Here is a 22,406-nt window from a genome sequence, read left to right as displayed (position 1 = left end):
GGAATTCAGTCCGAATCCTGGTGTAACTGCTCAGAGGAGCGTGCAAGATAAACGTGTGCCGAACATTAGTGCGATCATTGGGAGGCAGAATGAACAAAAGAAGAAATAAGAAAAAAAAACGGTGAAGGATTGGTTTGATTTATATTTTTATATATTTTTGTTTACGCAGTTTCTTGTGCGGGGTATTATTCTTTGGGTCGATGCGATTACAGCGGTGTCGGATTGATAGCTTTGGGTTTGTCTGCTGTCACACACTAAAAGACACTTTTTTTGCAAACAAGTTTTTGCATCTACATATTTTGAGGGCTCTAATATTTCCATATTTCGCACAACAGTTATGCAAGTGCTTGTTTTTTGTATGAGAAGCGGACATGGTTATTTGTACAGTACCATTTTGGGGTTTATGACATTTTTTGATTGCCTTCTATTCAGATTTTTGGAAACAGCAATTCAGGTTGTTACATGCTGTTACATGTGTATGTGGGCACTATCGGCCACTAGTACTGCTCGATTGTGTACAGCACTGCACCTTTGCAACTGCCAAACAATGACAAGTCCAGAATCAGCCTGGCAATTACACTGAGCGATACCCACAACCACTTAACTCCAGTGTGATCGCCCGTCCCCTCATGCCCACCGTACCTCCAGCTCTATAACATACTGGTCACATATAGGGTGGCATATTCAAAATGTTCAAGTTTTAAAAACAAGAAAAACTTTTCCAAAAGTTTTAACATGGGAAAAAGTTTATTAACACATTCATTGGCATCCAGAAAACAAATACATAAAGCACTGTATACTTTATGGCATCCTCTGGTACCTACTTACAGGCATTAAAGTGCAAAAACACAAATTAAAATTCAGTACATTAAAAAAACAAAAAAAAACCCTGCAGACAGAAAAATATAATACAAATCAAATTTTTTCTTTTTGCAAAACAAGTTCCAGATCGTATATACATAGATACAAGTAATCAATAAATAAGACAGACAGGTAAAGGCAATCTGAATGGTCATGCAATGATTATCTAGGAAATTGCTACCGGTTTCCTCCAAAGAGGTTTTTCCAACATTTAGTCGATAGGATAGGTCTCTATGTGATGTAGGAGGACTGGGTCGCCAAAACAAAAGATCTGTGGGCTAGTTTATAGGTCATTCTTGAGTCTCCAGAGAAAAGGCATGACATGGCTAATGAGAAGAGTGGAAATAAAAGGATGTAGGCCATTTTTGGAATCCGTGAGGGCACCGACCCATCAGTAATACATTTGTGACTAATCCCATCTATGTGCAAAGGATGGAAAACCCCCTTTTGGCCGTGGTCCATACGTGATGGATTTTTCTGCAGCAAATCTGATGCAAAATATGAACGTGTAATATGCAGACTTTGCAGCAGACTCGCAATGGTTTTTCACCTCTGCTACAGTAAGGTTGGGGCTACGTGGAGAGGCGTCACAACAGCAGTTCTCACAAGTCGTGCAACCAAAAACTTTGTGAAACTTGTCTGCAACTAGCGGTCACACGACTGCTTGAGAGCTGCAATTATACTGGAAATAACCAGGGGTACACCTATACACCGTAAGAAATCATTACAGGAGAGGTTGCAATGCGACGTATGTCACGGTGTAGCCCTTGCCTAAAAAGGATGATGTTTGAGGTGAAAAGTCACATCACAAATTGACTTGCAGCAGGTCAGCATGTGCGTGCGTGTAGAAACCCAAAGCACATGGATAAGACATCTTCCATGTCCCGTGTGGACCTGCCCTACAAAGTGAATTCAAGTAATACTTGCCCCAAATGTGACAACTCGCTCCCAATCTCAGTGTTCAGAGACCATTTGGCACCAAGACGTTGGGTGTCAACGGGGCATACGCTGCAAGATATACACAGCGATGGGAATCCTACAAGTGCTTTTCTGCCCAATTATAGATTTTCTCCAAAACGTAACACTTTCATTCCAACTGTTAATCATGAATGGCCAAAAAAATTGGGAATCCCACGATTGTTAGTGTAACACGGACAAGATAAATTATGGTACATTCAAGTTTACGTCTATGGCCACTTTCAGATGTTGCCATAAAAAGTGGACAGGTTTATTATCCAACCCCTTTACCGTTCACAGTGGTAGAAGAAAAGAAACAAAGCAATATTTACCTAGCCAATCCCCTGCAGACTGTGTGCCAATGTCTCCATCACCCAGCTCTGGCACAGCAGTTCCCATGTAAGAGATGGTGTTCTCCTCAACAAAATGTTAGAATATTCCAATCTGCCTGATATTCCCCTTAAAAGTATTACAGTGTGATCTCAAAATGGACAGAAAAGGGTTAAAAAAAAAATCAATATGGCTTGCATCTAGTGTACCCAATCATCGTGATGACCCTCCTGCTGGAGTGCTTCCAAGCACCTACCAACCACGGTGTGAGGTGGGTAGAAGCCTCCTGTCACTGGTAAACAAGAGACCGGTGGGGGAACCAGGGAAACCATGGCACGGAAGGAACAGCGGCTTGGTTAGGGGAGTATTACTCCTTGTTATTTTGGACCATTGTAAGCAGTTTGTCAAAATCTCAAAGGTTGAACAACCCCTTAAACTATGACTGCGCCCACAAATTGTACCTCATCTTCCCTTTTAAGAACGGTTATTCCACATTGGTTCCATAGTAATTCAAGTTTTGGATAATCATCAGGCAATGAGCGCTGTACCTACAGAATACGTACTACAGGTGCCATAAGACGACATAGGTCAGGTACCCTGTTCACATGTCGAGGCTCACCCATGAGCGTGCTGCTCTCGTTAATGGCAAGGCTTGAATTTCAGTAGATTAGCAGGAACGGAGCAGCTCCCACTTCCTATATGAAGCCCACCACATGTCTGTGTGTACCCTACACCAAACCGGTAGACATTGGCTTGGCACTTCCTTTCCCAGTGGAATGTGCGCAGCTTTGTTGCCTTTTCCTTCATTTCGCTGGATTGTAATATAGTATTAATACCGCTAGGTTTGTATAGAAAGGAATATTTGTAGTTGCTACACGGAGCAGGAGAATGAAATGACAAGAGGACTTGAGAATAATACCCCTCATGTGCAATAAAATAGGCTGAGAGGCCGTTTTTTTTTTTGACTAGGAAGAGAAAGACAAAAAGAGTAAAATAGGAAAGAGGAGCACAGACAGGGCGAGTCAGAAATTGGACCACCACTTGTTCTTCAGATTTGACCCTTTGTCTTTAGCAGCATCCGGAGGCACCTCTCCCTTCTGCCTGGTTTGGTCGTGCTCCCCCTAGTGACTCAGTTAAGGATTGCTGAGGCCCAACCTTGATCCCATTAGCCTTTAGAGAAAAAGGATAAAAGGAGTATAACATTATAACACAAGCCAACAAGCACATTTCCATTGTTAGTTTTTTTTTTTTGTTATTTACCTCATTGTTTACATCAAAGAGCCCAAGCTGAATCTTCTTGTAGATTTCTTTGGCGGTTCCAATAAAGGCCTTGGGGAAAAATCCATGTAGAAAAAAAAAAAAAAAATAATAATATTAGACTAGAACTAGGAATTGAATCTCAGCGAGCTAGTTTTTTTTTTTTAACTGGTACCTCTTCTACATTGGCTGCAGTTTTAGCAGAGGTTTCCATAAATATCAGGCCGTGTTCACGGGCAAAAGCTTCTCCTTCCTCCCTTGAAACATCTCTGCGGCTTTCCAGGTCACTAAGGAGAAATAAGGATGAACATGTGGTATACTCCGTACAGAGACTACTGCCATCTTTCATATACAGCCACAGGCTTTAGTAAACTGCCAAGTTATTAAAGGGTTACAGAACTGTACATTACTAATGCACAAATGGCTCCAGACTGCAGTTTAGGCTTTGAAGGACATACGTCTGTGAAATTCTGGCCCGCAGGGCGAGTATATTTGACCCCTTACTCCCACCATCGTACCTTCAACTGTATTGGCATCCTGGATACCGATACAGCTCAAAGCAATGATTGAGGAGGGAGCGTCAGCTGATGTTCCTGCTGTAATCCCTCACTTTGTGTGTGTGAAATCTCAGGGAAGCAAGTGCCTCATACTGTAAGGCGCACTATCTGGGTCTCCGTTATAATGTGGGGCCCAGTTATACTGTTGGCAGCACTATTGGGGGGCCCATTATACTGTACAGAGGACTATTGGGGGGCCCATTATACTGTACAGAGGACTATTGGGGGGCCCATTATACTGTACAGAGGACTATTGAGGGGCCCATTATACTGTACAGAGGACTATTGGGGGGCCCATTATACTGTACAGAGGACTATTGGGGGGCCCATTATACTGTACAGAGGACTATTGGGGGGCCCATTATACTGTACAGAGGACTATTGGGGGGCCCATTATACTGTACAGAGGACTATTGAGGGGCCCATTATACTGTACAGAGGACTATTGAGGGGCCCATTATACTGTAGACTTTTGGGGGGACCATTGGGGGACCATTATACTGTACAGAGGACTATTGGGGGACCATTATACTGTACAGAGGACTATTGGGGGGACCATTATAATATGATGCCTACGAAAGTGCCCCCATACTTTACTATTCATGGTTTTTATCCTTTTTTATTACATGTTTAAATTAGGCCATTGGGCTACATGCGTTTTACTGCTCTAACATAGAATACAATATTGGAATATCTTAAGATCTATTAAAATAGTTTAAATATCAAGGTCGGCCCACGACTTTGTCCAAACTTTTAATGTTGGCCCTCTATGTGCTGGAGTTTGACATCCCTACTTTAGGGACATATACCCCGATTCCAGCAATGTATCACTTATTAGTATACTGGGAGCAGCAGTTATGATAGAATCACTGTTTTCTCTGTAGATCTAGCAGAGCTCGGTTGTTGAGCTGCGTATAACCCCGTCCTCACCACAGTTTTCTGTATACATTGTATAGGGAGAGCAGATAATCATCAGTGCTGGGGGTGTGGGTGGACTAGAAGGCACAAGGCCAGTTGCCCTGTAATGATAATCTCCTGCTGATAAATCACTGATTGTATAACAGCTGTGGTGTAGTGACCACTGTGTCCACTAGGGGGCGCTGTGTTGGTGTCCCACTACAGGCGTATAAGCATTTCCAGTATCCTGATAGGAGTAGGATGCTGAATGATCATAATGTATCTCAAGGTAGGTGGCCTTGAGATGAAGAAGACTTGTGTATGTGTTGGTCAGCAGTGATACTGCTGAGGTTCCGTGTCAATGTGTGAGGGAGAAGTCTTCAGGTGACTGGTGAGACAGGCGGAACCAGTTGCCTACAAATCCACCCAGGGGGTGTGTCTGAAAACACCTGTAGTAAAAGACTATGTGAGTGTGTGAAGGACCTGTGATGAGGTCATAGCCATGTGACCCGGTAGGTGTGGCTACAGACCATACAAGGTGGCCAGGGTAGGCCACATGAGTGAATGCTTGGACCCGGTTGGTCCGTATGAAAGGTCTCATCTGGGCTGACGCGAGACTGACTGAAGGAAGATGGGTCTGCCTTCCTGTACACGTGGAGATGTGTGTGCGAGTTCCCTGGAGGGAATGAATGTCTGCACTGAGAAGCAGCCATGAGGTAAACCCGGACAGGGGATATAACTCTGAGGCTAGAGAGCCTGCATACCGGACATAGCAAAGCCTGTGTGACCACAGGATTAACAGAGGGGAGCTCTGTCATGGACGCTATGCTGTTTATATGAACTTTTTTTCTGTTGCTGTTCATCCGCATGGACTGTTGGAGTTATGTTAAGAAACCCGTGCCGGATCTGATTTATTGGCTGCCAAGCGAGGATCCCCAGCCATGAATGACAGCTCTACCTTACACAGCAAAACACAGCCCAGTAAGTGATACATCCCTGGAATCAAGGTCTCATCTCCTATATTATGGTGCTCTCAGGTTACATAGCAGAAACCTTATGACAGATTCCCTTTACCCCCAAGGGTGGTTTGCACGTTAATGACCAGGCCAATTTTTACAATTCTGACCACTGTCACTTTATGAGGTAGTAACTCTGGAACGCTTCAACAGAGCCCACTGATCAGAGATTGTTTTCTCGTGACATATTGTACTTCGTGATAGTGATAACATTTCTTTGGCATGACTTCCGTTTGTGGAAAAGAAACAGAAATTTTGCGAAAATTCTGAAAATGGCACAATTTTCCAAATTGATTTTTTATGCCCTTAAATCAGAGATATGGCACACAAAATAGTTACTAAGTAACAATTCCAACATGCCTACTTTACATCAGCACAATTTTGGAAACAATTTTTTTTTGCCAGGAAGTTAAGGATTAAAATTTGACCAGTATTTTTTACAACAAAATTTTCAATTTTTTTTTTTTTTTTTTTTTATGGACCACCTCACATTTGAAGTCACTTTCAGGGGGTCTATATGACAGAAAATACCAGAAAGTGACACCATTCTAAAGTCTGCACCCCTCAGGGTGCTCAAAACCACATTCAAGAAGTTTATTAACGCTTCAGGTGCATCACAGGAATTTTTGGAATGTGGAAAATAAATTAACATAAAAATTGTGGAAAAAGTTACTTCCGATCCAATTTTTTTTTATTTTGAAAAGGGTAATAGGAAAAAACAAACCCCAAAATTTGTTATGTAATTTCTCCTGAGTATGCCGATGACCCATATGAGGGAGAAAACCACTGTTTGGGCGCACGGCAGAGCTCGGAAGGGAAGGAACGTCATTTGACTTTTTGAATGCAAAATTTGCTGGAACAATTGGCGGACACCATGTGTTTGGAGAGCCCCTTATGTGCCTAAACAATGGAAACCCCCCACAAGTGACAATTTCGGCAACAAGACCCCTCAGGGAACTGATGTGTGGTGAGCACAATGAGCCCTGAGGTGCTTCACAGAAGTTTATAACGTTAAGGCTAGTTTCACATTTGCGTGTCAGGGCGCAGCTACGGCCTGCACACGGCCGCCGCTAAGCCCCGCCCCTGCCGCGCCTCCTCCGGTAGCTCCGCCTACCGGCACATGACGCTGCATGCGTCCCCTATCTTTATCACTGGGGACGCAGGCCGTGCGCAGTATGCGTTTGGCGACGCATGCGTCCATTTGACGGTGCGCTGACCAGCGCCAAACGCAACCTGTTGCATTTTGGTTGCGCTCAGCGCACCGTCAAAAGGACGCATGCGCCGCCAAATGCATACTGCGCACGGCCTGCGTCCCCAGTGATAAAGATAGGGGACGCAGGACGCATGCAGCGTCATGTGCCGGTAGGCAGAGCTACCGGAGGAGGCGCGGCAGGGGGTGGGGCTTAGCGGCGGCCGTGTGCAGGCCGTCGCTGCGCCCTGACACGCAAATGTGAAACTAGCCTAAGCCGTTAAAATAAAAAAATTCAAAATTTTCCCCAGAAATGTTTTTTAGGCCAAAATTTTGCATTTTCATAAGGGTTACAGGAGAAATTGCACGGTGCACCATCCAGTTTGATGTGCAATTTCTCCTGAGTACGCCGATACCCCATATGTGGGGGAATACTACTTTTGAGGCAGCATGCAAAGCTCAGAAGGGTGCCAGAACAACAGAAACCCCCTATATGTGAACTACACTCCCCAATGTATTCATCTAGGGGTGCAGTGATCATATTGACACCACATGTGCCTCACAGAATTTTACACCACTGAGCAGTGAAGAAAGAATAAATTGCATTTTTACCACTTAAATGTTGTTTTAGCACCAAGTTTTCAAATTTTCTAAGGGCTAATAAGAAATATTTTTTACAACAAACTGCGGTCCATTTTTTCCTAAGTGTGCCAATACTCTACATGTAAATCAGGAAATATTTTTCAGGCACAGTGCAAAGCTCAGAAGGCAAGGAGCGCCAGATTTTTGTGTTATGATTTGCAGGGGCCATGACCCACTGGGAGAGCCCATGAGGTGCCAGAACAGCAGAAACTCCCCCTATGTGACCTGTTTTTATAAACTACACCTCTCAATGAGACCAATAATAGAGAATTTCGGAGTCAATGGTGTGAAAATAATAACTAAAAAAGATGGCTAAAGACAACAAAACCCATAAAGAGGTAGGGGGTTTAGTATAAATCAATACAAATTTTATTAAACATATATAAATATATATATATACACTTGTCAATAAATTCATCTAGGGGTGCAGTGATCATATTGACATCACGGGTGTGTCAATTTTATACCATTGGGCAGCGAAAAAACAAAAGAAAAAAAAACTACATTGTTACCACCAAAATTTCGTTTTAGCCAAAGATTTTACATTTTAACACAAGAACAGGATAAAAATGGCACCAAAATGTGTCCCAAAGTTTCTACTGAACGTGGCAGTATCCAATATGTGGCTGTACAGTACCACTTAGCCATATGGAGAGACTCGGGACATATGGAGCGCTGTTTGTCTCCTGGAGCTCAGGTGTTCCTTTAACAGTTTGCAGACTCCATACACAGAGCCCCTAATCGCTAGAAGAGCAGAATCCCCCCTTAAGTGACCCCATTTTGGAAACTATACTCTTTGGGAATTTATCTACAGATGTAGTGATGATTTTAACTCCATGGGTGTTTTCCAGAAACACGCAGCAGTAGATGTTGCTGAGTGATAATTGCAAACTGCCATTGAAGTAACCAGTACATTATGCACAGCTCATGCTTCTGGAGACACGCACCTGTAAGTTAAATCGGGCTCTCATCGCTAAAGACATGCCAAACGTGGATGCTGTATGTGGTTTAGGTATACTGTGGGGCTCAGAAAGGAGGGGGCATTTGGATTTGGGAGCGGAGAATTTGACAAATTTCTTTGGGGGACAAGGAGCCATTTCGCTTTTCCAGAGCCTTTCTGCTACCAGTAACGTGAAGCCCCTATATTTCCGTTAACAGTTGACGGGCCTGAGTGGGGACTTGTTTTTAATTTTTTTGTGGATCAAGTTAAAGCTTTTATTGGGAACATTTTAAATAACATTTGGGATCACATTTATCCGGCGCTCTACATTGAGCACTTCCTTTGGGGTTTCCATCAGCGGTGTACTTTTCAGAAGTGCACAAAACTGTGGATGACACTTTCATGCAACGCTCAAAAGATTGACACCGCTGAATCACAGGTCCTATGGCATCCACAGTGCCTCTATCTGCCTCATTATAGGGAATCTTTCGCCGGGGGTTCCGTCTGAATCACCTATTTCAGAGATTTGCACAGAAACCCCAGTGAAAGCGCTTAGTGCAGGATAAATGTGCGCCGAGCCTTACTGCGATTTTTGGTAGTCAGGGAAAAAAAAAAAAAAAAAATCAGCAGGTGAAGAATTGGTTTTATTTTTTACGCTGTTCCTCGTGCGGTATAAGTGATATGGCTTCTTTCACGCACTGACGCTTTTTATTGCAAAAAATAGCGCAAGACGAGCTGACATTTTTATTGGTAAAAATTTCCAGGCACATGACATTTTTTGATCACTTTCTACTTTTTTTATGTTTTGGCGCTTTTACACAATAAACTATTTTATACAAAAAGTATTTTTGCATCGCTTTAGTCTGAGAGCTGTAACTTATTTTTCCGCTGATGGGGCTGTATGGCGGCTTGATTTTTGCAGGACAAGATGATGTTTTCAGCTGTACCATGTTTATTTATATCCTTCTTTTTGATTGCATTTTATTCTACTTTTTTTCGGCGGTGTGATAAAGCATTGTTTTTTTTTTTCCCTTTTTTTATATGGTGTTTATTAAAGGGGTTAACTATTGGGATAGTTTTCTAGGTGTGGTTGTTGCGGATACCAAGTGTGCACTTTTATTGCTTATATTTTTTTCATACATTTATAAATACAATATCTTGATTTTTTATTTATTTTTTTACTTGTTCCAATATGGGACTATCATTTTTTGCAGGCTGACTGCCTGTATATTATGGGGATGCAGCAGCATACCTGTGCTTTGCAAATTGTCAGCTCTGCCCTGACAGAGAAAGTTTCTGATCATGCACTGCGCATGATCAAGCAACTTTCCTAGCTTTGGTGGTCCGGATGTCGTAGGGACGACATCCAGTCACCATGGCAACGATCGGGACCCCGTGTCACGCCGCAGGGTCTCTGATCCAAAAGGCAGAAGGGCTATTATCCCTCTGGAAGGCTGCGATGGCGCTAGATCGCAGCATTTTGGGGGTAAACTGCCAGGAGCAGTGCGGGACCGCTCCTGGCACTTAGTGCTGGGTGTCAGCTGTCAGAATCAGCCAACACCCAGCAGTGGAGATCTCGATGACGCAATAATCAGTCCCAGGTCAAATGGGCACATGGATGGATTATTACATCAGATGTCAGAAAGGGGTTAAGGAGGGAATGGATTCAGGTTACATTACTATATCTGTAAATCATTTCACCAAAATCTGCCGCAGTTACATAAGAGATTTGTGATTAAGATAAATGACACGTACCAACTTAATGGATTTTGCCACTGGGTTGCATTCAAAAAAATTAATAAAAGCTCTAAAAATTATGAAGCAATGTCCATTGTGTCTCAAAAGGCCTGTTCAGAGGTTTCCCTCTGCTGAATAAACTATACGCATGGCCAGTTTCACATATCTGTAAAACATGTGCTCACATTGCAATACTCGGCCTGTCGGGTCTCCTAAACTCGGCCAATAAAAATCAATGGAAAGTTACATTTCTGTCTCAAAAAAATTAAAAGTCATTACCTATCAGTATGGACAACCAGCGATCCCAAGATCAAGGCTTGGGAACGAGGCTCTTCCTCCGCTGCATTTATAGTCTAAGGGACTTCCGAGCATACAGCACTCCAGCAGTCTCAGACAAGAGAATGGAGTGAAATGCGTGCATGTACCTTGCCCTTTTCATGGATTTGAAGCCCTGATCTCGGGAAAGCAGGTGGACACCAAAATCTCCAAGGCTGAAATGCCCATGTAGAAAATGGTTCTCCTCGGCTCCAGATTCGCACATTCTATTCTGCCCAACAATTTCCATGAACAGAATTACTGGGTTATCCTCCCAAAGCGCACACACAAAGGATGAAAGTAAAACAAGGATTGCACCTTTTGTTTCCGATCAGTATGATGACCATGTTGCTGCTGGAGTGCTGGCGAGCATCTTCCAACCATGAAGTGAGGTGAGTAAATGTTTCCCGTCTGAATATCAAAAGAAAATTAGTGACAATTACAAACTGAATAATGTTAGAGAAGCTAGAGATATACATCAATATGGCCAGAAAAGGAACATATCCACAGGAATGGTAGCAAATGTATGATTAGTGGGGGTCCGACCACTGAAGAGAATTTTGGTCTAAAGACCTCTAAGTGACTAGAATAGGGCGTAGGACAACCGCTGCTTCACTCACCTTTGGGATTGAAGGAACTAGCCAATATAGAAGGAAAGGAGGATCAGTAGTGGCAGCAGGTCATTTCACATATTAGGAGGCATTAATAAGCAAGAAATACAATTATAGCACCAGCTTATTGAAGGTAGGACAAGGAAATGGTTGCACCCACCTAGTGATATCATACACGAGCAGTGCCCCCGCAGCTCCTCGGTAATAAGACCGGGTTATAGAGCGGAAACTCTCCTGTCCTGCCTGAGATCAAGAAAAACAAAAAAAAAAAAAAAAAAAAAACACTAAAATGAGTCCGACAACCACACGTGAGATGGAGACAAGTGATTTCCACAGTGACAAGGGTGCAACGCTTGGACCATCACCAACTTCATGGCAGTTCTATGTTTGGCTTATATTCCACATGGCATGCACAACTTTCAGTTCTATAGTAAGATCCCGCCTCACCGTGTCCCATATCTGCAGCTTGATGGGCTTTCCATCAATATTAATCATTCGGGCACCAAACTCCACTCCTAGGAAAAGAAACAGTATGTTAGCAAAGGGTGGGTTCAAGAATGAAAAAGGTCAAATGGGCTGGAAAATTTAATGTCATAAATGCTAATTAACCATAAGCAGACCCGAGTTCTAGGGATTATCGGGGATCCTAGCTCAGACTTAAGCTTATTTGCTATGCTCAGTCAATATGCCGTAAACTTCTCTGATAGGAAAACCAGGGCTACGGAGTCAGAATAAAACAGAATGACTAATGCAATATACACTGCTCAAAAAAGGGAACACTTAAACAGAATATAACTCCAAGTAAATCAAACTTCTGTGAAATCAAACTGTCCACTTAGGAAGCAATACTGATTGATAATCAATTTCACATGCTGTTGTGCAAATGGAATAGACAACAGATGGAAATTATTGGCAATTATCAAGACACCCTCAATAAAAACGAGTTGTTCTGCAGGTGGGGACCACAGACCACATCTCAGTACCAATGCTTTCTGGCTAATGTTTTGGTCACTTTTGAATGTTGGTTGTGCTTTCACACTCGTGGTAGCATGAGACGGACTCTACAACCCACACAAGTGGCTCAGGTAGTGCAGCTCATCCAGGATGGCACATCAATGCGAGCTGTGGCAAGAAGGTTTGCTGTGTCTGTCAGCGTAGTGTCCAGAGGCGCTACCAGGAGACAGGCCAGTACACCAGGAGACGTGGAGGGGTCCGTAGGAGGGCAACAACCCAGCAGCAGGACCGCTACCTTCGCCTTTGTGCAAGGAGGAACAGGAGGGGCACTGCCAAAGCCCTGCAAAATGACCTCCAGCAGGCCACAAATGTGCATGTGTCTGCACAAACTGTTAGAGACCGACTCCATGACGATGGTCTGAAGGCCCGACATCCACAGATGGGGGTTGTGCTCACAGCTCAACACCATGCAGGACGCTTGGCATTTGCCACAGAACACCAGGATTGGCAAATTTGCCACTGGCGCCCTGTGCTCTTCACAGATGAAAGCAGGTTCACACTGAGCACATGTGACAGACGTGACAGTCTGGAAATGCCATGGAAAGCAATCTGCTGCCTGCAACATCCTTCAGCATGACCGGTTTGGCAGTGGGTCAGTAATTGTGTGGGGTCGCATTTCTTTGGAGGGCCGCACAGCCCTCCATGTGCTCACCAGAGGTAGCCTGACTGCCATTAGGTACATAGATTAGATACTCAGACCCCTTGTGAGACCATATGCTGGTGCGGTTGGCCATAGGTTCCTCCTAATGCAGGACAATGCCAGACCTCATGTGGCTGGAGTGAGTCAGCAGTTCCTGCAAGATGAATGCATTGAAGCTATGGACTGGCCCACCCATTTGCCAGACTTGACTCCGATTGAGCATATCAGGTCTCGCTCCATCCACCAACGTCACGTTGCACCACAGGCTGTCCAGGAGTTAGCAGATGCTTTAGTCTAGGTCTGGGAGAAGATCCCTCAGGAGACCATCCGCCGCCTCATCAGGAGCATGCTCAGGCATTGTAGGGAGGTCATACTGGCATGTGGAGGCCACACACACTACTGAGCATCTTTTCCTTGTCATGAGGCATTTCCACTGTAATTTGATTTTCCACTTTGATTTTGAGTATAATTCCAAATCCAAACCTCCATGGGATATTAATTTTGATTTACATTGATTATTTCAGTCAGAGATATCTAGGATGTGGCATTTTAGTGTTCCCTTTATTTTTTTGAGCAGTGAATAATAAAAATTGAGTCCAGTGAAGGAGGTGCTGTAAATGTTTCCATAAGAACTTGGGAAGTTATAAAATGTGCTATAAATGTCTGTTCTATTACGGATCTAAAAGGATCTTGGCTTAGTCGAGATGAATCTGTGCTGCACTTTATGTACATGCTCAGTAGTGAGGCAGTGCTGTGGAGTCGGAGGTTTAGGAGAGATGAATCTGTGCTGCCCTTTATGTACATGCTCAGTAGTGACCAGTGCTGTGGGGTTGGAGGTTTAGGTGAGATGAATCTGTGCTGCACTTTATGTACATGCTCAGTAGTGACCAGTGCTGTGGGGTCAGTGGTTTAGGTGAGATGAATCTGTGCTGCACTTTATGTACATGCTCAATAGTGACCAGTGCTGTGGGGTCAGAGGTTTAGGTGAGATGAATCTGTGCTGCACTGTATGTACATGCTCAGTAGTGACCAGTGCTGTGGGGTTGGAGGTTTAGGTGAGACGAATCTGTGCTGCACTTTATGTACATGCTCAGTAGTGACCAGTGCTGTGGGGTCAGTGGTTTAGGTGAGATGAATCTGTGCTGCACTTTATGTACATGCTCAGTAGTGAGGCAGTGCTGTGGGGTCGGAGGTTTAGGTGAGATGAATCTGTGCTGCACTTTATGTACATGCTCAGTAGTGACCAGTGCTGTGGGGTTGGAGGTTTAGGTGAGATGAATCTGTGCTGCACTTTATGTACATGCTCAGTAGTGACCAGTGCTGTGGGGTCGGAGGTGAGATGAATCTGTGCTGCACTTTATGTACATGCTCAGTAGTGACCAGTGCTGTGGGGTTGGAGGTTTAGGTGAGATGAATCTGTGCTGCACTTTATGTACATGCTCAGTAGTGACCAGTGCTGTGGGGTCGGAGGTGAGATGAATCTGTGCTGCACTTTATGTACATGCTCAGTAGTGACCAGTGCTGTGGGGTCGGAGGTTTAGGTGAGATGAATCTGTGCTGCACTTTATGTACATGCTCAGTAGTGACCAGTGCTGTGGAGTCGGAGGTTTAGGCGAGATGAATCTGTGCTGCACTTTATGTACATGCTCAGTAGTGACCAGTGCTGTGGGGTCAGTGGTTTAGGTGAGATGAATCTGTGCTGCACTGTATGTACATGCTCAGTAGTGACCAGTGCTGTGGGGTTGGAGGTTTAGGTGAGACGAATCTGTGCTGCACTTTATGTACATGCTCAGTAGTGACCAGTGCTGTGGGGTTGGAGGTTTAGGTGAGACGAATCTGTGCTGCACTTTATGTACATGCTCAGTAGTGACCAGTGCTGTGGGGTTGGAGGTTTAGGCGAGATGAATCTGTGCTGCACTTTATGTACATGCTCAGTAGTGACCAGTGCTGTGGGGTCGGAGGTTTAGGTGAGATGAATCTGTGCTGCACTTTATGTACATGCTCAGTAGTGACCAGTGCTGTGGAGTCGGAGGTTTAGGTGAGATGAATCTGTGCTGCACTTTATGTACATGCTCAGTAGTGACCAGTGCTGTGGGGTCAGTGGTTTAGGTGAGATGAATCTGTGCTGCACGTTATGTACATGCTCAGTAGTGACCAGTGCTGTGGGGTCAGTGGTTTAGGTGAGATGAATCTGTGCTGCACTTTATGTACATGCTCAGTAGTGACCAGTGCTGTGGGGTCAGTGGTTTAGGTGAGATGAATCTGTGCTGCACGTTATGTACATGCTCAGTAGTGACCAGTGCTGTGGGGTCGGAGGTTTAGGTGAGATGAATCTGTGCTGTACTTTATGTACATGCTCAGTAGTGACCAGTGCTGTGGGGTTGGAGGTTTAGGCGAGATGAATCTGTGCTGCACTTTATGTACATGCTCAGTAGTGACCAGTGCTGTGGGGTCGGAGGTTTAGGTGAGATGAATCTGTGCTGCACTTTATGTACATGCTCAGTAGTGAGGCAGTGCTGTGGGGTCAGTGGTTTAGGTGAGATGAATCTGTGCTGCCCTTTATGTACATGCTCAGTAGTGAGGCAGTGCTGTGGGGTCAGTGGTTTAGGTGAGATGAATCTGTGCTGCCCTTTATGTACATGCTCAGTAGTGAGGCACTGCTGTGGGGTCGGAGGTTTAGGTGAGATGAATCTGTGCTGCACTGTATGTACATGCTCAGTAGCGACTAGTCATGTGGGGTTGAAGGTCAGGATTGCAGACTCCTCAGCCCTGAGGAAAACTCAAACTCTCATGAAGAATGTAAGTGCCCCATACAAAGATATCAGACCCATGTGGGATAGGGGTTAACATAAAGCCATGGTACGCAGCAATACTGAATGTGAACGTTCTGGAAGCAGATCAGACAAGACTGAAGTCTGCCCAACCATCCCATACACATCAGTGAGATATACAGATAGGCAGACATGAAAAGAGACGTTTCACCTATTGTCAAATCGTGAACCGGCTGAAATCTCTTATCTGTAAACTGCAGCAGTAAACAGGATTTTCCTACTCCTGCAAAAAAAAAAAAAAAAAATATCCATCAGTTATTGGCAACACTTAAAAACCTAGTAACAGACTTCCTTTTTCTATTTTTTGCAAGAGAAGCATGATGTAGTGGCAGAGACAGTGATTCCAGCGATATGTCACTTACTGGGCCGTTTGCTGTCGTTTTGATACAATCACTATTTTCTCTGCAGCAGATCTAGACGCCTAGTTTAGTGATAATAAAGTGTGCTTTCTCAGAAGGAGATTGAAAGAGCAACAGCCAGCTCAGTAAGTGATACATCTTCAGGATCAGGCTCTATGCCGCTACATTGTGCTGCTTTCGAATTACAAAGCAAAACCTGACAGATTCCTCTTAAAATAAAGACTTATACAATATTTTTATTCATTTGTATTAGGTCTTTGCCCACGAAAACCCATACTGTCCAGTGTGATGTCAGGCACTAAAACTGATCAGTGGGAGGTCATTATTAAAGGGAACATACTGGCTGATGCAAATTTTGCAATGCATCTTTTGTTTCGTTTAAATATGGTCCATACAATCAGATATGAGGCTATGAGTATCCAACAGTTGTGTCCCCCCCGCATCGGGGGTACGGTCCCAAAACTTTAAACATCCTGTTGGCAGTAGCAGCACAGCCAACGCGATTCAAGCAATGCCATTGCTACTTATGGCAAAGGTAAGATGGCCATGATTATTTTACTGGTGAGCCGATGGCTTCACTTTTATACATGTATAATATAAAAAAAAAAAAAAAAAAAAAAAATTTTCCTGACAGCGGCTGCTGGCACCCTAAGTTGGAATGGTATGGCGCCCACACTCCTTGTCGACTGCCCCTACATAACTCCACCACTACTCTGACTTACCAGGCATCCGCAACAGGTGATCAGATGACATGTAATGAACATACAGTATATATACACAACATAGATACTAGTGGGCTGAGGGGTATCCTCAATATATTTCAACAATGACCAGAAACCCCCTCCTAACAGTCCAAGAAGAAACTTGTCACCAAAGAATAGCCCTTCAGATCATAAATGGCCGGTCAAGTGGCAGTATAATTAACACCACAAAACATGGATTTTTGTGAGTACTCACCGTAAAATCCTTTTCTCCGAGACACTCATTGGGGGACACAGAGACTGTGGGTGTTTGCTACTGCCGTCTGGAGGCTGACACTAGGCATACAAAAAAGAAAGTTAGCTCCTCCTCCGCATACACCCTCGCCCCGATAGCGGGCGGAAACCAGTTTAGTGCAAAAGCAGTAGGAAAACATCCATAAATTAGCCTTAACGCAGAAAATCATATATCTGAAAAAGGACCACCCTACATTAAATAAGGAATTATACTAATTAAATAAACAAGAGCCAACTGGCTATCAGGGTGGGTGCTGTGTCCCCCAATGAGCGTCTCGGAGAAAAGGATTTTACGGTGAGTACTCACAAAAATCCATGTTTCTCCTTCGTCTCATTGGGGGACACAGACTGTGGGACGTCCTAAAGCAGTCCCTGGGTGGGAGGACAACTCACCGATCCAAGCCACATGCCCTCCTGTCTAAAGGTGTGCCACTGCTGCTTGGAGAATTTTCCTACCCAGGCTCGCATCCGACGAGGCCCGAGTATGCACATTGTAATGCTTACAAAAAGTGTGCAGGCTGGACCAGGTTGCTGCTTTGCATACCTGCTCTGCCGAAGCCTGGTGCCGAAGCGCCCAAGAGGCGCCCACTGCCCGAGTAGAGTGCGCCCCTATCCCTGTTGGAATCGGTGCGCCTCTAATACGGTAAGCCTCCTGAATAGTTAGGCGAATCCATCTGGCTATGGGTGACCGTGAGGCTGAGAGACCCTTCCTGCACCCTTCGGGAATCACAAACAACGAGTCCGTCTGGCGAAAAGGTGCTGTCCTTGACACGTACCTCCTGAGAGCTCTTACCAGATCTAAAGAGTGGAGCGCCCTTTCCACTCTGTACTGGCGCTGGACAAAACGAAGGCAGAACAATGTCCTCATTAATATGGAAAGAGGACAAGACCTTCGGCAGAAAAGGCGGCGGTGGTCTAAGCACTACTTTATCCTTAAAAAAAGTCAGAAAAGGAGCTCTGCAAGATAATGCTCTTAACTCAGAGACCCGCCTAATGGAAGTTATGGCTACCAAGAATACAACCTTCCTGGAGAGATATGCCAATGAAATTTCCTGTAACGGTTCAAACGGGGCTTCCTGTAGGACACCCAGGACCAGGTTAAGGTCCCAGACGTCTATGGGTGCTCTATAGGGGGGCACCAAATGAGACCCCCTGAGTGAACGTCCTGACCTGCATATTGGTAGCGATTTTTCGCTGAAAAAGGACCAACAAGGCAGATATCTGCCTCCTAAGGGAACTCTGCGCCAACCCTGCGTCTAGGTCGGCCTGCAGAAAAGCCAGGATGTTGGGGACCGAAAAGGATAATGGCGCAACCCAGTGTTCTCGACACCAATGAAAGAAAACCTTCCAAGTGTTATGATAAATCCTCGCCGAGGCCGGCTTCCGGGCGCTAACCATTGTCGCAACCACTTCACACCCAAATCCCGCCTGGGTCAGAATCCAAGATTCAACGGCCATGCCGTCAAAGCCAGGGTCCCTAAGCTCAGGTGGCAAATCGGCCCCTGAGACAGTAAGTCTGGCCGTTCCGGTAGACGCCAAGGCACGTCTGCGAGGAGCTGCACTAGATCCGCGTACCATACTCGACGGGGCCAGCAGAATTGCCAGGACCCCCTCTGTCTTGATCTTTCTGATGACCCTTGGGAGAAGCGGCAGTGGGGGAAACAGGTATGGGAGCCGAAACTGGCTCCACGGTAGGACCAACGCATCCACCGCGATTGCTCGCGGGTCCTGAGACCGAGCGACAAACGTGCCCACCTTGGCGTTCTCCCTGGACGCCATCAGATCCACGTCTGGAGTCCCCCACCGTTGGCAAATCTGCTGGAAGACCTCGGGGTGAAGGGACCATTCCCCGGCTGCGACGCCCTGCCGGCTTAGGAAATCTGCTGCCCAATTTTCCACCCCTGGTATGTGAACTGCTGAGATTACCGAGTGGTGCCTCTCGGCCCAATTGTCTGACTGAACCCGGACTGGGCGTCCTGCTAGCAAGTGCTGAAAACGCTGCAGCGCCAACCGCACCGCTCGAATCTCCAACAGGTTGATCGGAAGACGAGCCTCTTGAGACCATTGCCCCTGGGCCGTGTGATGCCGGAAAATTGCCCCCCAGCCGAAAAGACTTGCATCGGTCGTGATCACCAACCAATGATCTGGGGGAAAAGGCTTCCCCTGACGAAGAGAGGAGTCGCGTGTCCACCATTGAAGCGCCCGTCGAACCTGAGAGTGCAACCTGCACTGATGATCGAGGGAGAACGGACTCCCGTCCCAAGCCGCTAAGAGATCATGCTGCAGGGGACGGAGATGAAATTGAGCAAACGGAATTGCTTCCATCGCCACCACCATCCTTCCTAGAACCCTCATCCCGAACCGGATAGTGTGAGGGCCCGGTTGTTGAAGACTTCGGACTCCCTGCCGGAGCGCCCGAGCCTTGTCCTGAAGGAGAATTACCAACCCTCGGGAAGTGTCGAAAATCATCCCCAGGAATAGAATCCTCTGAGCTGGGGTAAGGGATGATTTCTTCCCGTTGGTCAACCATCCTAGCCAGTGTGATGCTGACATTCTCCTCGCATGCCCGAAAGGATGCCCCCTTTACTAAGAGGTCGTCTAAGTACGGCAAAACCACTATGCCCCGAGAATGTAGAACGGCCATGACGACAGCCATCACTTTCGTGAATATCCTGGGGGCCGTGGCCAACCCGAAAGGTAGGGCCACAAATTGAAAATGACGGCCATTGATTGCAAACCGAAGGAACCTTTGATGCGGGGGAAAAATAGGGATGTGCAGGTAGGCATCCTGGACATCGATCGAGGCCAAATATTCTCCGTGCTCCATGGACGATATGACTGACCGGAGAGATTCCATGCGAAAACGCCTGACCCTGATGAACCTGTTCAGGAGCTTTAAGTCCAGAACCGGCCTTACTGTTCCGTCCTTCTTGGGGACTGCGAACAGACTGGAATAAAATCCTTGGGTCTTCTTGCACTCTGGTACAGGGACAATGACCCCGTTGCGCCGCAACACCTCGAGATGGCCCCTAGCAATGCCTCTGCCCGGGATTCCGTTTTGGGAAGCCAGGAAAGAAAAAAAATCATCTTGGCGGATCTTTGACAAACTATTTTGTACCCGGAACACACTATTTCTGCCACCCATGCGTCGCGCGCCACCGCGACCCAGACGCGGCAGAAGCTGCGCCGACGTCCGCCTACTCTGCTGTCCTCGGGTACTAGATGCCTCGAGTCATTTCGCTGAGGGCTTCTGGGACCTGGACCCCCTTGATCTGGGCGGGCGGCCCCGCATCCTACCCAGTGGGTTGGTTCTATACGTGACCCGACACTCCTTGTCTTGGCTATAGCGAGCTGGGGCGGAGGTACTGGCCGCTGCCATCCACCCGGGGGTGCGAAATGCTCGAAAGCGCGCCTGAGGTTGACGAAAAGGCGGCCTAGTCTTTTGCTGTGGAAGGAAGACGCTTTTTCCCCCCTGTAGCATCTGAAATGAGCTTGTCTAATTTCTCCCCAAATAGCCGATTACCCTGAAAAGGCAGGGAAGTCAAAGACTTCTTAGAAATAGAATCAGCCCGCCATAACCTTAACCACAAGGCTCTCCTAATGGCGATTGCATTTGCTGCCGCTAGAGCCGCGCCATTAGCCGCATCCAAGGATGCATTAATTAAATAGTTACCCGCCATCGCGATCTGACTTGCTATCTCAGCCACTTCGTCGGCAAATCTCTATCCTGTAGGACCTTGTTTAAAGAATCTGACCATGACATCATGGCTTTGGCTACCCACGTTGCCGCAAAAGAAGGAAAGAGCGCTGATCCCGATGCCTCATACACCGAGCGAGCTAAACCTTCTATGAGTCGATCCGTGGGGTCCTTAATGGAAGAACCGCTAGGTACTGACAACAAGGACCTTGAAGCCAGGCGTGACACTGGGGGATCCACTACCGGAGATTCTGCCCATTTTTTACAAAGTTCCGATGCGAATGGATCTCTCGTTTCCAGCGTTTTTTTGTCCTGAAAAACGTTTGTCTGGACGTTCCCTATGCCGCTGCACTATTTCCTCGAACTCAGGATGAGTGCTAAATACTCTATGTGGTCTCCTGGTCTTCTTAAAGGATACCTTATGACCTGCGGTTAGGGAGACATCATCGTCAATACCCAGAGTCTGATTGACTGCTTCAATAAGACTGTCTACCGTCTCCCGGAACCCCGGGGTATCCAGGTCCAAGGATTCTTCCCAGTCATCACCTGAACTCTGCTCGCTCCCAGAAAATGGTGACGGTGAGCGAGATGCCGCACTCACGGATGCTGAGGCACCGGAGGGGCCTGGAGACGCAGTACGGGCTCTTTTCCTGTGCGTCTGCCTAGAGTGTGTGCGGCCCCTGCAGGCCGGAGGCTCTTGTGAGGTGGATGAACCCTCCCAAAACAGGCGAGGCGTCGTCTCTACCCCTTTCCGGGGCCTGAAGGGTCTCAATCGCCTTCGTGAGCGAAGCCATGGACCGAGAGAGTGATAACGCCCATTCTGGGGGATCAAGACCACTGGGCTCTGTCGCAGGGGAGGGCTCCTGGGCGCGTTCGGAGTCACAGGCTTCACATAACTTAATAGTCTGCGCTCGTGGGAACATAACCCCACAGGAAACGCATGCGGCATAAAAGGAACGTGTGCGTTTTTCCTTTTCCAGACATACTGCTGGCGTCGGCCCACACACAAAGAATCCCTTAAAGGTTTGGGGGGGGGGGGTAGGAGGAGGGGGAGGAGGGTACCCTGTAGTGCCCTAGTAGTGCTCCGGGACGGGGGTCACACTTACCCGCTCCTGCGCGTCTCTCCCCGTGCTTCAGTTCGCCTGCTGCCTCACTCCTGGTAGGCTGCGATTCTTCTGTTATCGCGGCCTACCCTGCCTTGCCGCCGAGGCCTCAATTTAATCCGGCGCCCGCCCTGGAGATGGGGGGGCGGCGCCGGAAATGTCACGCGCAGGGCGGCGCTTCCGCCCACGGCCCAGGCCGAAGCCGCGGGCTAAATTTAGAAACGGTCCGCCCGACCGCTACCCCGGCCGCCCGCCTCCCCATGCCCGGCTGGTGACGGGGGGGGGGGGGGCGCGACGCCGGAAAAGACATGCGCCCAGTGCGGCACTTCCGCCCGCGGCCCAGGCCAAAGTCGCGGGCTAAATCAGAGCCGGTCCGCCCGCTTGGCACGCCGGCAGACCGCTACCTCGGCCATCCGGCTGCAGCTCCCCCCCCACTTCTCCCGGACCGCGCCAATACC

General features: G+C 46.7%; 1 protein-coding gene across 1 annotated transcript in view; it reads right to left on the bottom strand.

Moving 5' to 3' along the window:
- Positions 1-728: 728 nt before the first annotated feature.
- Positions 729-22,406, bottom strand: part of RAB2B (RAB2B, member RAS oncogene family) — a 37,896-nt gene continuing 16,218 nt past the window's right edge. The window contains 7 exon segments of the mRNA XM_073575484.1: positions 729-3,318; positions 3,409-3,477; positions 3,581-3,692; positions 11,017-11,109; positions 11,470-11,552; positions 11,757-11,824; positions 15,946-16,017. Of these exon segments, the coding sequence (XP_073431585.1) occupies positions 3,217-3,318; positions 3,409-3,477; positions 3,581-3,692; positions 11,017-11,109; positions 11,470-11,552; positions 11,757-11,824; positions 15,946-16,017 (599 nt within the window). The 3' untranslated portion in view covers positions 729-3,216.

Source organism: Dendrobates tinctorius, unplaced genomic scaffold (genome assembly GCF_039654945.1).
Source record: "Dendrobates tinctorius isolate UK_male_01 unplaced genomic scaffold, ASM3965494v1 ptg000044l, whole genome shotgun sequence".
NCBI classification, from domain to species: domain Eukaryota; kingdom Metazoa; phylum Chordata; class Amphibia; order Anura; family Dendrobatidae; genus Dendrobates; species Dendrobates tinctorius.
This window is presented reverse-complemented; position numbering and strand designations above follow the sequence as displayed.